Genomic DNA, 15,576 nt, shown 5'->3' with positions numbered 1-15,576 from the left:
ATTATCTCAGGCATCCCCTCCACTGGGTCCGCAACATACAGCAATAAATCATCTGCATACAATGATACCCGGTGTTCTTCTCCTCCACTGAGTACTCCCCTCCACTTCCTGGAGCCCCTCAGTGCTATGGCCAGGGGCTCAATCGCCAATGCAAACAGTAACGGAGACAGGGGACACCACTGCCTCATCCCTCTATAAAGACGGAAGTAGTCAGACCTCTGCCTGTTCGTGACCACACTCGCCACCGGGGCCCTATACAGCAGCTGTATCCATCCAATAAACCCTTCTCCAAAACCAAATCTCCTCAGCACTTCCCACAGATAGTCCCACTCTGTCGAATGCTTTCTTGGCGTCCATCGCCACCACTATCTCCGCCTCCCCCTCTGGTGGGGGCATCATCATCACCCCTAGCAGCCTCCGTATGTTCGTGTTCAGCTGTCTCCCCTTCACAAACCCAGTTTGATCCTCGTGGACCACCCCCAGGGCACAGTCCTCTATCCTCGTCGCCATCACCTTGGCCAGGAGCTTAGCCTGTAGGACCCACACTGCAGCGGGTCTTTTTCCTTCTTCAAAAGGAGCGATATCGTCGCCTCCGACATAGTCGGGGGCAACTTCCCCCTTTCCCTGGCCTCATTAAAGGTTCTCGTCAAAAGCGGGGCCAGTAGGTCCATATATTTCCTATAAAGTTCCACCAGGAATCCATCCGGTCCCGGGGCCTTCCCCGCCTGCATGCTCCCAATCCCTTTTACCACCTCCTCCATCTCAATCTGTGCTCCCAGTCCCGCCCTCTCCTGCTCCTTCACCTTCGGGAATTCCAGCTGATCCAGGAAACACATCATTCCCTCCTTCCCTTCCGAGGGCTGAGCCTTATATAACCTCTCATAGAATGCCTTGAACACCCCGTTCACTCTCTCCGCTCCCCGTTCCATCTCTCCCTCCTCATCTCTCACCCCACCTATCTCCCTCGCTGCTCCCCTCTTCCTCAATTGGTGGGCCAGTAGCCGACTCGCCTTCTCTCCATACTCATACTGTACACCCTGTGCCCTCCTCCACTGTGCCTCTGCCTTACCCGTGGTCAGCAGGTCAAATTCCACATGTAACCTTTGTCTTTCCCTGTACAGTCCCTCCTCCGGTGCTTCTGCATATTGCCTGTCCACCCTCAGAAGTTCTTTCAACAATCGCTCCCTTTCTTTACTCTCTTGCTTCCCTTTATGTGCCCTTATGGATATCAGTTCCCCTCTGACCACCGCCTTCAACGCCTCCCAGACCACTCCCACCTGAACCTCTCCGTTGTCATTAAGCTCCAAGTACCTTTCAATACACCCCCTCACCCTTAGACATACCCCTTCATCCACCAATAAGCCCATACCCCCTCATCCACCAATAAGCCCATATCCATTCTCCAGAGTGGGTGCTGTTCTTTTTCCTCTCCTACCTCCAGGTCTACCCAATGTGGAGCGTGGTCCGAAATGGCTATGGCCGTACACTCCGTCCCTGTCACCTTCGGAATCAGTGCCCTTCCCAAGACAAAAAAGTCTATCCGTGAGTATACTTTGTGAACATGGGAGAAAAATTAGAACTCCTTACTCCTAGGCCTACTAAATCTCCAGGGATCTACTCCTCCCATCTGCTCCATGAAGTCCTTGAGCACCCTGGCCGCTGCCGGCCTCCTCCCGGTCCTGGACCTCGACCGGTCCAGCCCTGGATCAAGCACCGTATTGAAGTCTCCCCCCATTACCAACTTTCCCGCCTCCAGGTCCGGGATACGTCCCAACATACGCCTCATAACATTTGCATCATCCCAGTTTGGGGCGTATACGTTCACCAGAACCACCGCCTCCCCTTGCAATCTGCCACTCACCATCACATATCTACCCCCACTATCCGCCACTATGGTCTTTGCCTCAAACAGTACCCGTTTCCCCACTAAGATAGCCACCCCCCTTATTCTTCTATCTAAACCCGAATGAAACACCTGCCCCACCCATCCTTTACGTAGTCTGACCTGGACTATCAGTTTCAGGTGCGTCTCCTGCAACATAACCACATCTGCCTTTAATTTCTTTAGGTGTGCAAGTACCCGTGCCCTTTTAATCGGCCCGTTCAGCCCTCTCACGTTCCACGTGATCAGCCGGGTTGGGGGGCTCTTTACCCCCCCCTCCCTTGTCGATTAGCCATCCCCTTTTTTAACCCAGCTCCTCACCCGGTTCCCACGTACCCGTATATCCCACCGACTGTGCCCTCCCGCCTCGATCACCCCATCCCATAACAGCTCCCCCTTCTCCTTAGCAGCAGCAACCCAGTTAACCCCCCCCTCTCCGCTAGATACCCCTCTAGCATAGTTGCACCCCCCATGTTGCTCCCAGAAGTCAGCGAACTCTGGCTGACCTCGGCTTCCCCCCTTGTCCTCGGCCCCCACTGTGCGAGGCCCCCTCCTTCCTGCGTCCCCATTCCCGCCACAATTACCATAGCGCGGGAACAAAGCCCGCGTTTCCCACTCGGCCCCGCCCCTAATGGCTTTCCCTTCTCCTTCCCCTTTCCGTCCCACCGGCGCCCACAGTTCCTCATACTCCCCCCCCCCCAACATGGGGAAGAGAGGAAAGTTACAGGATCACAGAATTAACAAATTGAAAAATCATCCCCCCCCCCCTTCCCCTTCCTCGCCCCACCACTTTGTCCCAGAAGCTCTTTCTCTCGCCAGACTATTCCAGCTACTCGTCCACGCCTCTTCTGCCGTCTCAAAGTAGTGGTGCTTCCCTTGGTGTGTGACCCACAGTCTCGCCGGTTGCAACATTCCAAATTGAACCTTCTTTTTGTGAAGCACCGCCTTAGCCCGATTGAAACTTGCCCTCCTTCTCGCCACCTCCGCACTCCAATCCTGGTATACGCGGATCACCGCGTTCTCCCACCTACAGCTCCGAGTTTTCTTCGCCCATCTGAGGACCGTCTTTCTGTCATTGTAGCGGAGAAACCTCACCACTATAGCTCGAGGTATTTCTCCAGCCTTTGGTCTTCGCGCCAGAACTCGATAGGCTCTCTCCACCTCCAAAGGGCCCGTCGGGGCCTCCGATCCCATTAGCGAGTGAAGCATCGTGCTCACATATGTCCCGACGTCCGCCCCTTCTGCGCCTTCGGGTAGACCCAGGACTCTTAAATTCTTCCTCCTCGAGTTATTCTCCAGTGCTTCCAACCTCTCCACACACCTTTTGTGCTGTGCCTCGTGCGTTTCTGCCTTCACCACCAGGCCCTGTATTTCATCCTTGTTTTCAGCAGTCTTTGCCTTCACAACCCGAAGCTCCAGCTCTTGGGTCCTCTGCTCCTCCTTTAGCCCTTCAATCGCCTGTAATATCGGGGCCAACACTTCCTTCTTCAACTCCTTCTTCAGCTCTTCCACACAGCGCCGCAGGAACTCTTGTTGCTCCGGGCCCCATAACAAATGGCCACCTTCCGAAGCCATCTTGCTTTGAGCTTCCCTTCCTTGCCGCTGCTCCAGAGGATTCTCCGTAATCCGGCCGCTATCCTCTCCCTTTTCCATGCGTGTCCGGGGGGGGGATTCCCTTCTGGTTTACCGCACAGTGTTTTTGGCCGTTTAAATTGCCGTTGGGGCTCCTATTAAGAGCCCAAAAGTCTGTTCCAACGGGAGATGCCGAAACGTGCGACTCAGCTGGTCACTGCCGCACCCAGAAGTCCCGCTTGATCCTTTTCACTACTGCCTTGCCCTGCTCTACCAACCACACATATATGTCCCCAATCCTGCCACCTCCCACCTCATCCGGGAGCAGCAATTTATCAAGAAGCGTATACTCTGGTAGCTGAGGGAACAAAGACAGCTCCGTACGGCCAAAGTGCCGTGCCTGCCAATACCTAAACTCACTCCCCCTTGGTAAGTCAAACCTTTTCCACAACTCCTCTAGCCCAGCGAACCTCCCCTCTGAAAACATGTCCCTGACCCGCCCCAACACCTCCTCCCTCTACCACCTATAAATCCCATTCACCACTCCTACCCCTACCCCGACCCCTACAATGTCTTGAACCTATGATTCCCTCCCACCATCGTCTCACCTTCTCCACATTCTTTGCCCAATAGTAATGCAACAAATTTGGGAGCGCCAGCCCCCCTTCCCGCCTCTGCAACAGAGCCCTCTTCACCTTCTCTGTCCATACACATTTCTAAATTAGCGCATCCACCCTCTGACAAAAGGCCTTGGGAGAAAAATCAGGAGGGACTGAAACACAAACAGAAATCTTGGCAGTATGTTTATCTTCACCACCTGCACCTTCCTCGCGAATGTCAGGTACAGCATATCCCACCTTTTAAAGGTCCCCCTTGATCTCTTCCACCAACCTCATCAGGTTCACATATGCATTGTGGGCCACTCAAGTATTACCTGGATCCACAAGTACCGAAACCACTCCCTTACCACCTTAAATGGCACAGCCCTCAGCCCTCCGCAGCATTCACAGGAAACACCTCATTTTTCCACACAGTCAATTTATAATCCAAAAAAGCCCCAATCCTCTCCAGCAAGTACATGATTCTGCACATACTTTCCAATGGTCCGTCACAAACAATAAAAAGTAATTTGCATACAACGACATCCGGTGCTCCCTGCCCCCCTCAACCGAGGCCGAAAGTTCGATCGCCAAGGGCTCAATCGCAACGCCTATCTTGTTCCCCTATACAACCCAAAATACCCCCAAATCCGCCTCATTCGTTTGAACACTTGCCATGGGGGACGCATACAACAACCGGACCCATGCCACAAACCTCACCAAAATCTCAAACAGATACCTCCACTCGACCTGATCAAAGGTCTTCTCTGTGTCCATGGACACGATCACCTCCGGTACACCCCCAAAAGGGCTCACAACATTCAGTAGCCTCCTAATATTACTAAAGAGTTGCCTCCCCTTCATAAAGCCCGTTTGGTTCTCCGAAACCACCTCCGGCACATACCCCTCCAACACCTTGGCCAGGACTTTCAAGTCTATAATTTGCAGTGAGATAGACGCATAGGACCTGCGCTCCAATGGATCCTTCACCTTTTTCGAGATCAGCAAAATCGACGCCTGCTCTAACATAGCTAGCAACTCCCCCTTTTCCATCGCTTCTCTAAACATACCCAAAAGGTAAGGGTCCACCTACGTCTCAACCTACTTACAAATTCCACCAGAAAGCCATCCGGCCCCGGTGCCTTCCCCGACTGCATCATATCAATACTGTCCATCACCTCCTTTTGCCCCAACAGCTTCTCCAGTGCCTACCTGTTCCCCCCTCCCCCCCCGCCCCCCTCCAACTCTGGGTAGTCCAGCCCATCCAAAAGCCGACCCATTTCAGCCTCCTCATCCTCTGGCCCGGCCCTGTACAGCTCCTCATAAAAGACCTTAAACCCCTAATTTATCCTCTCCAGATTCAACACCACATTCTCCCCCCCTCCGCCCTCACCTGGAGAATTTCCCTCTATGTTGCCTGCCGCCAAGGCTGGTGGGCCAGCATGTGACTCTCCTTCTTCCCATACTCATACTGCATCCCACTCGCCCGGTGTAGCTGACCCACTGCGCTACCCATCGTCAACCAGTCAAACTGCCCCTCCAACTTCTTTCTTTCCAACAACTCCTTCCTGGGGACTACAGAATACCTCCTGTACAACTCCACTATCTCATCCAACAGTCGCCGATGCTCCTCGTTCCTCATCTTATCCTTTTGGGCCTTGAACAAAATAATTTCTCCCCGAAACACCACCTTCAGGTCCTTCCAAAATGTGGCTACCGATAGCTCCCCATTCTGATTGAGCTTTCACATAATTCTTAATCGCCATTGACACCTTCCCACAGAAATCCTTGCCGGCCAAAACCTCCGAATCCACACCGACCGCTGCGCGTGGCCCGGACAAAGTCTCACGTCAAGAAAGTGCTGAGTGTAGTCCAAAATCACTATTCCTGTGTATTCCACAATTTCCACCCCTACCAACACCGCCTGGCTCACCACAAAAAAGTAAATCCTGGATTAAACCTTATACACATAGAAGGAATACTCCCTCTCTCCTAGGTGCCCAAACATCCATCCCCATCTTCGCCATAAACCCTTCCAGATCTTGTGCCATTCTTGACCTCCCCATCGACTTAGGGCTCGACCTATCCTCCCTCGGCTCCGATACACAATTTAAATTTCCCCCATAATCAGCTGGTGAGAATCCAAGTCTGGAATCGCCCCCAATAGTTTCTTCATGAATCCAGCATTGTCCCAATTAGCACATACACATTCACCATCACCACCGGAGTCCCCACTAGCACCCTACTCACTATCACAAACCTCCTCCCCGGGTCCCGCACTACCTAAGCCCCCGTAAACCCTGTTTTCTTGCTCAACAATATGGCAGCACTCCTCGACTTCGAGTCAAATCTCTCAGGGATGCCTCAGCAGCCCCCCCTCCTCTCCCTCAACTGATCGTCCACCCAAAGATGCGTCTCCTGCAAGAAAACAACCTCTGTTCTCAAACTCTTCAAATGTGCGAACACCCGGACCGTTTAACTGGCCCATTTACACGACAGACATTCCATGTCAAGATTCTCACTGGAGGCTTCTGTCTCCCCTCGCTCTAGGATCCGTCATCATCACCCTTAAGTTCCACACCGTCCCATCCGCACTCTGAATTGGGCTCATCCAAAATGGCACTCCGCCCCGTCCATGACCAATCTCAACCTTCATTACTGCCACATCACTCTCTCTCTCCCCCCCCCCCCCCCAATTCTCGAGCCGCCCCACTCCAACCCCTCATGACCTGCACAGAGCATAACAACGGAGTGCATTAAAACTAAACACTATATCTGCCACACTGAAGGGCCTCCTCTAAAACAAACAGCAATTAAACTTACTAAAGTACAAGGAATACAAAATGTACCAACAACATAGAAAATGCAAAAGGTACCAAAAACACAAAAACGGGGTGGGGGGGGGAGGGGTAGTGTGCAACCACCCACCTATAAACCTTTCCCAGTCAGCAACCAGAAACAGATAACAAACTTTCACAGAGATAGCACTTCCACTCGGGCTCTCCCCCCAGCCCTCTCCCAGCTTATGTTCCTTAATAAAGTTATTTGCTTCCTCCGGCGTCCCAAAATAATATTCCAAGCTCTCGAAATTTACCCAAAGTCTGGCCAGGTACAGCATCCCAAACCTAATATGACTGCCGTGGCCTTGTTGAATCCCACCCATCTCCTGACCAGCTCCGTTCCAATGTCCTGATAGATCCGGTTTACTTCCCAAGCCCGGGCCCACCTCAGAATCTTTTCCTTTTTCTTTGTCCTGGAACTTGTGCATAAGCACAATCACCGCCGGTGGCGGCTCCACCGTTCATGGCTTCTGCCTCAGGGCCCGATCCACGCCCTGGGCCTTGTCCAGCACCTTCTCTTTCACCAAACGGGCCAGCATCCTAGTGGCGTAGCCTATTGAACTCGTTCCCTCCACTCTCTCTGGTAGGCCCACAATCTGCAGATTCTGCCACCTGGACCTATTTTCCTGGTCCTCCTCCATCTTTGCTCGCAGCGTCTTACACATGTCCCCAGGATCACTATCTCCGCCTCCAACGACACAATTCAATCACTCTGGTCAGACACCACCTTCTCCCATTCCGTGCACCTCGAGGCTGTCTCCACCTATTCCAAGGTCCCACAAAGCACTGCCCATCAATCGCCTTAGACCAGTTGTTCTGCATTTCCTTGCGCTGCTGCTGAATTCGTCCTGAATGAAGCTCATCAACTGCTTGATTTACAGCTTTCCAGTCAACGACAACCCTTCCCTCTCCGCCATTTTTATAATTGATGCTGCGCTACGAGTCTCCTCCAACCCTTCAACCAGGCTCTCAATGTCTTCTATTTTGAGTTTGGTAACTCCTAGAAATGCTCATCCAGGGGAGAACTTCTCCCTCTCCACACAAACTTTCCACCGAAATTCCCCAAAGTTCGGGTAAAAGGGGCCAAAATCAAAGCCTTCAAGCAGGAGCCGCCCTGTGTGCAACCACTCACTCCATGGCCACCACCGGAAGCCGTTAACTCTGTTATTTTCTCCACAGTAGCTGGCAACCTGCAGAGTTTTTCCAGAACTTTTGGTTTTTGCCCCGGATCATTTTCTGCATGAGATACTCTGAAGAAAATGGTCAGAAAGCAAGGCGGATTAAAAGCTTTTATCAAATAAATGGATAAAAATTCCCATAACAGTATGTGATCTCAGGACCCATTCTGACCATTTCTTCAAAGGAATCAGCACATCAGTAGCTTCAGACTAGCCAGGTCCTATGTCAGATAAGCAGCACAACTGTGCTGCAGATCCCAGATCAATCATAAGTAACTCAATTGGAGAACTGATAGTGAGCTAGATTTTCCAGAACGAAAGTACAATACATTTGTGATTTTCACCTTCATCAAGTTGGTTACAAAATATCCCATTATGATTTGCACATGTTACCTCCTTTTTATGACAGACCACTGGCAGGCACAAATGTTTGCTTCTTCCAGTAGCATTTTATCTGGCTTAAATTTCTCAGTCTGGCTTTACTGTATATTAATATACTACTTTGCATACCCTATTACTTAACTTGGAAACAACCAAAAATGACTGTTTTTCCCACCCCTCGTGTGTTGAGTGTGACTACTCTGTCTAAGGCATTCTGCAATCAATGAAGCAAGTCTATGCTTAGTAACTTTGTTAATTGAATCAGATGGCAACTTATCAGTCCAAAAAAATCTCACATTCTCAGCTCCTGTTGCAGTACCAAGCACAGATGATAGACCAAAATGACAGTCTGTGGGTGAGATCAAGTTGGGTACTAATCAACAGACAAAACTTAAAAATGTTTCTGTACTGTTTAAATCAATAGGTAGAGAGATGGCAGATGGAGTTCAACATAGATAAGTGTGCACTCATGATTACGTAAAATGGATAACTTGTGGGAATACGTATTGAATGGATAAGTATTTTGAGTAACAGAGCAACAAAGTGCTGGAAATGTTAATGGATGATTATTAAAACTTGATACAATGTTCACAGGTAGTCAAGTAAGCAAATAAAATGTTTCAGTGTATAGTTAAGCATTCCTGTTAGCTAACTGAATTGTGTCATTGATTCGAAAATTACAGTATGGAACCTAATGGGAGATTTAGAAGAATAGACTAAATGGACATGGTCCCATCCTGTCCATACCAGTAATATGATACTATTAACGATTGGTAAGGCAACATTCCTAAAGTTGCAGCATCAGATCTGATAAACAGACAGGTTTTATGCTATTTTTACACTTTTATAATACCATCTGTTCATAGCATGGGTTCAGTGCAGTCAACAACACCACCCAAATAAATCTACCTCCCTTTATTTGACTGAAAACAGTGGAGGACCAGAATTAGCCATTACAGACTCCATCTTTACCTCTAAAAATGCTTAGGTTATGATGTAAAATTACTATAACTATGTACCTATGCAACTAAGCTATCTTAGTAGCTCAGTGCCCCTTTCCAGTCTGATTTTTTGGTTACAGTGGAAGTAAAATATTCTTCCCGTGGGACAATTGGAGGGGACAGATTTAGGGAATTGTCAGGTCTCTATTTTAGAAGTCCACACTGAATGATGCTAAAGGAGAGTGGAGGCACATAATGTATACAAATATAGGTGAGTGTTGAACAGTGGAAGTTAGTGTTGCTCTTCCAAAACCCAAAGTGAGCGTAAAACACCTTCACACAATGGACTGAATGTTGTTTAAATAAATGCAGCTTTAACGACCCAGTGTTATTAATGTGCAAATCAGACAGCAAATCCACGGTATTAAGAGACACACAGAGTTGCATTTCTCCAGAACTTCATGCTGCACACTGTCCTATCATTTGACTCGCACAAACAGCATCTCACTCTCCGTTATTTTTAAGAACATCCTGGATTTAAATATTTCTGGCCATTGAACTCAGACCAGAAAGCTAAATTATGTTATTAAAAACAGAACTCTCTCTTTAATGGCCTGACAATTTTGAATGCCAATCAAGTGAACCTCTCTGACCCAGAAGGAAACACTTTAAAATGATCAATTTAATTTCTCTAGTTTGTTAACTACTTTTGGAGATTTTGAAAAGGTCAGTTTTTGAAAAAACAGACTTTTCCATTCTGTTCCTTTTTTCTAGCCATCGCTGAATACTATCTTTCTTTCCTTCATTTCTTTTTCACTTCCCGATTTGATTTTCCTGATTCATTCTCAATCCTTAGATCTCTTGGTTAAGGAGATAGACGACTGGTCCCACATGTAACCAAGATCCAAGATGCCCCATTGGCCTCACTGCACCATGACCAGCTTGTGCTTCTAGCAAACTATGGTGCAAAGCCTTGAAATCGGAGGGTGCAGGAGAAAGTCTAACCAATGCTGTATGTTGCAAGATGCCCCGCTCCAGCATGATCTGGTCAAGTGTGCTGTGGCACTAAAAACGTGAAATGCTTTGCATTTTGTACTTAGTCAGTGTACTCATTTCTATTCCCCAATCAGTGTTCAAAGGATCAAACAACATTGCTTTGTTCATTGGCACTAGAATGTGGATGTAACAGACAACTCTGGAAACTCAATTGAAACTTGAGCATATCTGACGCTAAAGAGCTCTTTTCTTGGCAACGGTAACAGATATTCTAGTTGCTTTCTTACAAATTGTCATGAGATTTTCTCTCTGCCATCATAATAAACAAAACTTGTGCAAGAGCAGACTCAACAATTAGATAATTTGTGTCCTGAGATAGAGAATCATATGGCTACATTTCCTTAAGGATAAAGAACATTTGTGAGCTGAGCATGCTCTCACCATCTACAATGTGTTGGCAAGTGTGCTAGGTTTAAAGTGATATATCAGTGCTATTTCAAATCCTACCACCAATCAAACATTAACTGATGGATCCCACTAACACAGGTCACCAATTGTACAGATTTCAGAAGAATTTTGAATTTTAAACTGCGGATAGGGAGATATTGGTTTATTATTAGCTGCTGTATGTTTCTACTAGTGTAAACTATAGTGGGTGTTGGAAATCTGTAATAAAAACAGAAAACTCAGGAAGTACTCATCAGGTATTTCATAAAAGGTCATCAACCTGAAACACTCTTTTTCTCTCTTCATAGATGCTACCTGAGCCGCTAAGTATTTTTAGCATTTTCTATTTAATTTATGCTATACAGGGCATGTTTTTTCTGGCATTATTAGGAACACTATTTAATATTGGTCTTGATTTCAACATCCTTAAAAAAATTCCAGTATGAGTTCATTTGTATAATATAAAGGAACAAATCAGTTTCAAAAGTCAAACAAAAATATACGCAGAAATTGGTAATACCTTACATGAGTGTTGTAAGCAGACCTCTGAGCAAAGCTTGCTGGACAAAATTGGCATTTATATGGCTTTTCCCCTGTATGTGTTCTGATGTGAACGGTCAGTCCGCATTTTGAACTAATAATTTTGTCACAATAAGGACATGTCTGTGGAGTCCTTCTCTTCTCATGCACTCTCCTAATATGATCATTGATGTCCTTTTGGCGTTTAAATCGCTTGTCGCACAATGAACATGCAAAGGGGCGCTCATTGTTGTGAACAGTCAGTCTGTGCTGTCTTAGGTTTTGATGATTGGAAAAAAGCTGAGAACACATACTGCAGCTGTACTTTACCACAATGGTAATACCATGCGCAGCACTCATGTGAGTTTGATATGGTTTCAGGAATTGAAAAATCTGGTGACATTTGTCACATGTGTAACTCTGAGGCACTCTCTTTGACATGCTCCTAGTCATTTTTTTCAGCTCATTACTCTCTGATCTTTCAGGCTCATCATGCATCCCGTCCTCATCTTCCAAACAGTGCAATTTCTTTATCACAATTCGTGTTTCTGGGGAATCTGCATGGATTATTGGATCGGTTTTACAATCACCTTTGTGACCAAGATCATCAGCAGTATCAGCATCTTCCTCGTTCACCTCTTCTGTGGTATAGATAGGCGATTTCATCATTCCTGTGCTAGGATCAATGACAGTGATTGACTCAGTGACATCTTTTACATTTTCCTGCTGTGTGCACGTTTCTATCTGTGGCTGACTGGTTTCAAAGGATTTCTTTTTTGGTACTTTGTCCCAAAGTCTGTTCTTCATTGGTGCAGCTACAATTCTGGATGAACTCTCCACCTCCTGGCAATCCAGATGCTCTGAGTCAGTTGTATTCCAAACACTTTCAGATCTACCAGCAAGCTGGTACTCTTGGCAAACTTGCCCCTTCACATCGGAGCTTTGCCTCGTTAGTTCAACCTTAAGATGCTCGCAGGCTTCCACAAGATCCTTGCATTCTAATCTTTCAGCAATGTCCCGCATTCGATATACTTTCTGAGGTTCAATCTCCATTTTTGCTGTGTATACAAACTCTAAAAAAGAGGTAAAATCCTCAGTGTAAACATCTTGCAAGGTGACTGTAGCTTCCTTTTTCTCAGACAGCTCCTCCCTAAGGAAAATTTCTCTGAAATAAGTGCTAGATGCAGCCAGCACTGCTCTGTGAGCAGCAAATTCTTCTTGAACCCCAAGGTGTTCTGTATGGACCGTCACATCACAGAGGTGGCCAAACTGATAGAAAGAATGCAGCGCACTCAGAAGATTTGAAGCAGCAGCCTTTGATTCCATGGTAACTCTGTATGGATCCATCCTTTTGGAATAGGAACAGGAAAATATAAAATTGAAATAAAACACAGCACAATTAAAAATATTATTCTCATATCCTATCAATGACTCAACTGTTAAACAAAAAGGGGTATTAAACAATAATTTCTGAATGAAATCTTTATTCAAGGCAATAATTGCACTTCCAAACCCAGAACTTTGTGTTCTTAATTAACTTAGATCAGAGGAAAAAAATCTGGTTTTGTCCCGTCATCTTCATGGATTGCTTAGCTGAGAACTATCTGGAGACCTGTTCCCAGTTTCCATTCATAATATTCTATAACCAGTCAATATGAGCTGCACTATAGAGTTCAGAGAGACAGGTCCTATGATAATCCCATCATTATTCCCTTTGGGACCAAAAGATACTTTTTACAGTCCAGAGATTTCAGATTTCCTAACTTCAAATTCACTGAACTAACTTCTTAAAAACAATACACCGCAACAGGTCCAAATTAAGAATGCTTTTAGGAATCCAGAGATACTTTTGTGAATCCCTTTGAATCTAAAGATCCCAATCTAAAAATAGCCGTGATGAATTAGTTGATCTCAAATGGGGCAGTTATTAACAATTCTAAATATCATTGCATTTTTGTGCATGTTTTAATGTGTTATTTTCATCATTCAAGGGAGGCAAGGCTACCATGTTCAATTACCTAAATTTCTCTATGCTAGAAAAGGAAATTGAACAGCTTATTTCCCAGCTCCTAGTCTCTATCCACTCATTGCTATTGTAAACTATGTGTATACGCTTCGTAGGTTGAGCTGGTACTTGCTGTCCATGAAGAACAATCACTTGGTCAATACACAAGGAGCTTTCGATATTTGTTGTATTCCAGAAAAAAAAAGAGGGACAAAATTTTAGGGGGCATGAAAATGCTCACTAGGATAAGGGTACTGATAGAATTGAACAATTGCAACTCAGAAATGTAAATACTGGTTGAATTCTGATATCAATCACAGATGTACATTGCAGAATTTTTGTCCCTACAGAAGACACAGCAGCCTTGCTTCCCACGATTGATGAAATCATCAGATTAAAACATGCACAGAAACTTATCACTGTGTCATGATACATACCCCAATGATTTGATTTATTGTACACAACGGTGAGAAGCAGGTGGATGCAAGATCCAATGGCCGTTTCTTTCTCACCCTTGCAGCATTCGACAAGTGGCACAAGATCATCATTACCAACAAGCACTTCAGATCAGTGTGTACTTCTTTAAAATAGAAGAACATGCTATATAGGGAGACCGACACAGCAAAATAAAATGCCATTCTTCACATAAAAGATGTGCTGGTTAGGTGGATTGACCATGCTAAGTTTCCACTTAGGTGTCCAGGGATGTGCAATGTAGGTTACAGGGATGGGGTGGGGGAGTGGACTAGGTAGAGTGCTCTTTCGAAGGGTCAGTGCAGACTTGATGGGCCGAATTGTCTCTTTCTGCACTGTGGGTATTCTGATTTCTATGAAAAGGAACGTTTTAAGGTGCTTTACAAGGAGAGAGGTTAACAATGATCTGCTGAAAAGGAGGAACTTTGGCATAATGAGATAAAAAACTGAAGGCATAAAGACAGATTTGCAGACAGCACGGTGGTGCAGTGGTTAGCACTGCTGCCTTGCGGCTCCGAGGATCAAGATTCAATCCTGGCCCCGAGTCACTGCCCATGTGGAGGTTGCACATTCTCCCCATGTCTGCATGGGTTTCACCCCCACAACCCAAAGATCTGCAGGGTCAGTGGATTGGCCTTGCTAAATTGCCCCTTAATTGAGAAAGAAAGAATGGGCACTTTAAATTTATCAAAAAAAAAGAAAGATTTGCATATCTATCAACCACTTCATGACATTCAAAGTGCTTCACATGGAGGAAATGTAAAAGCTAATTTGCACACAATAAGGTCCAACATCAATGTGAGATATTGGTTAGGTTAATTACATTAGAACTCTCCTGCTCTATCTCAAAATAGTGCCATGGATCATTTATGTCCACGAGAGGGGGGAAAAATGGGTTTGTCTGAAAGATGCCAGATTTCAGTGCAGGGGTTCCTCAGTGCGATAATAAAGTATCATCTGAAAATTTCTCAAGTTTCAGGTGCAACCTGAACCCTCAGCCTTCTGTTTCAGAGGATGCAAGCATCACCACGGATCAGAGATGAGACACAATTGTTGAGATGTGTTTTTGGAGGCATTTGAGAGGTAGCAAGGTGAAAACGTTTTAGGAAAAAGTAGCAAATAGTATATATTTTTAAGAGAAAAGCACATGAGATTCCTACATACTAACAGACACATACAAGCTTAGATATAGATGTACACATCCACAGGGCTAGAGGAATTTTTGCCCCTCCTGTCTCCACAGATAGGAAACTATTGAAAAGGTTTCTTACTTCTTTTGAATGACCACCAGTGGTCTGCAGTATTATTGTCGAGCAACAAGGAGCAGCTTCTGCTTAGTAGGCTGCTTAGGACCAAAGACAATTGAGCGGAACATTTGAAATGATAACAGAAAATGCTGCACAACATCTCTGGAGAACAAAATGAGTTAATGTCGAGTCCGTATGACTTTTCCGCAGTCAATACGGATGTAAAACGTTGGGCATGATCTAATCAAAATAAAACAGAGTCCGTTCTGGGCGGGATTAGTGGGGCTGTTCCGGGGAACGTCCTTTTTAAAAAATAATCTTTATTGTCACAAGTAGGCATACATTAATACTGCAATGAGGTTACAGTGAAAATCCCCTCGTCGCCACATTCCGGCGCCTGTTCGCATACACGGAGGGAGAATTCAGAATGTCCAAAGTACCTCACAGTAAATCTTTCGGGACTTGTGGGAGGAAACCGGAGCACGTGGAGGAAAC

At 46.2% G+C, this 15,576-nt stretch overlaps 1 protein-coding gene across 1 annotated transcript in view; it reads right to left on the bottom strand.

The window, feature by feature from the left end:
- The window catches only part of LOC140421282 (uncharacterized), a 65,281-nt gene that overhangs the window by 34,389 nt on the left and 15,316 nt on the right, over window positions 1–15,576 (bottom strand). Inside the window, exon 2 of the mRNA XM_072505886.1 lies at window positions 11,357–12,703. Within this exon, the coding sequence (XP_072361987.1) occupies window positions 11,357–12,702 (1,346 nt within the window). The 5' untranslated portion in view covers window position 12,703. The remainder of the gene's footprint in view (window positions 1–11,356; window positions 12,704–15,576) is intronic.

The sequence above is a fragment of the Scyliorhinus torazame genome, chromosome 1 (assembly GCF_047496885.1).
Source record: "Scyliorhinus torazame isolate Kashiwa2021f chromosome 1, sScyTor2.1, whole genome shotgun sequence".
NCBI classification, from domain to species: Eukaryota; Metazoa; Chordata; class Chondrichthyes; order Carcharhiniformes; family Scyliorhinidae; genus Scyliorhinus; species Scyliorhinus torazame.
The sequence above is the reverse complement of the archived record's forward strand: the minus strand, read 5'-3'. Positions and strand labels throughout refer to the sequence as shown.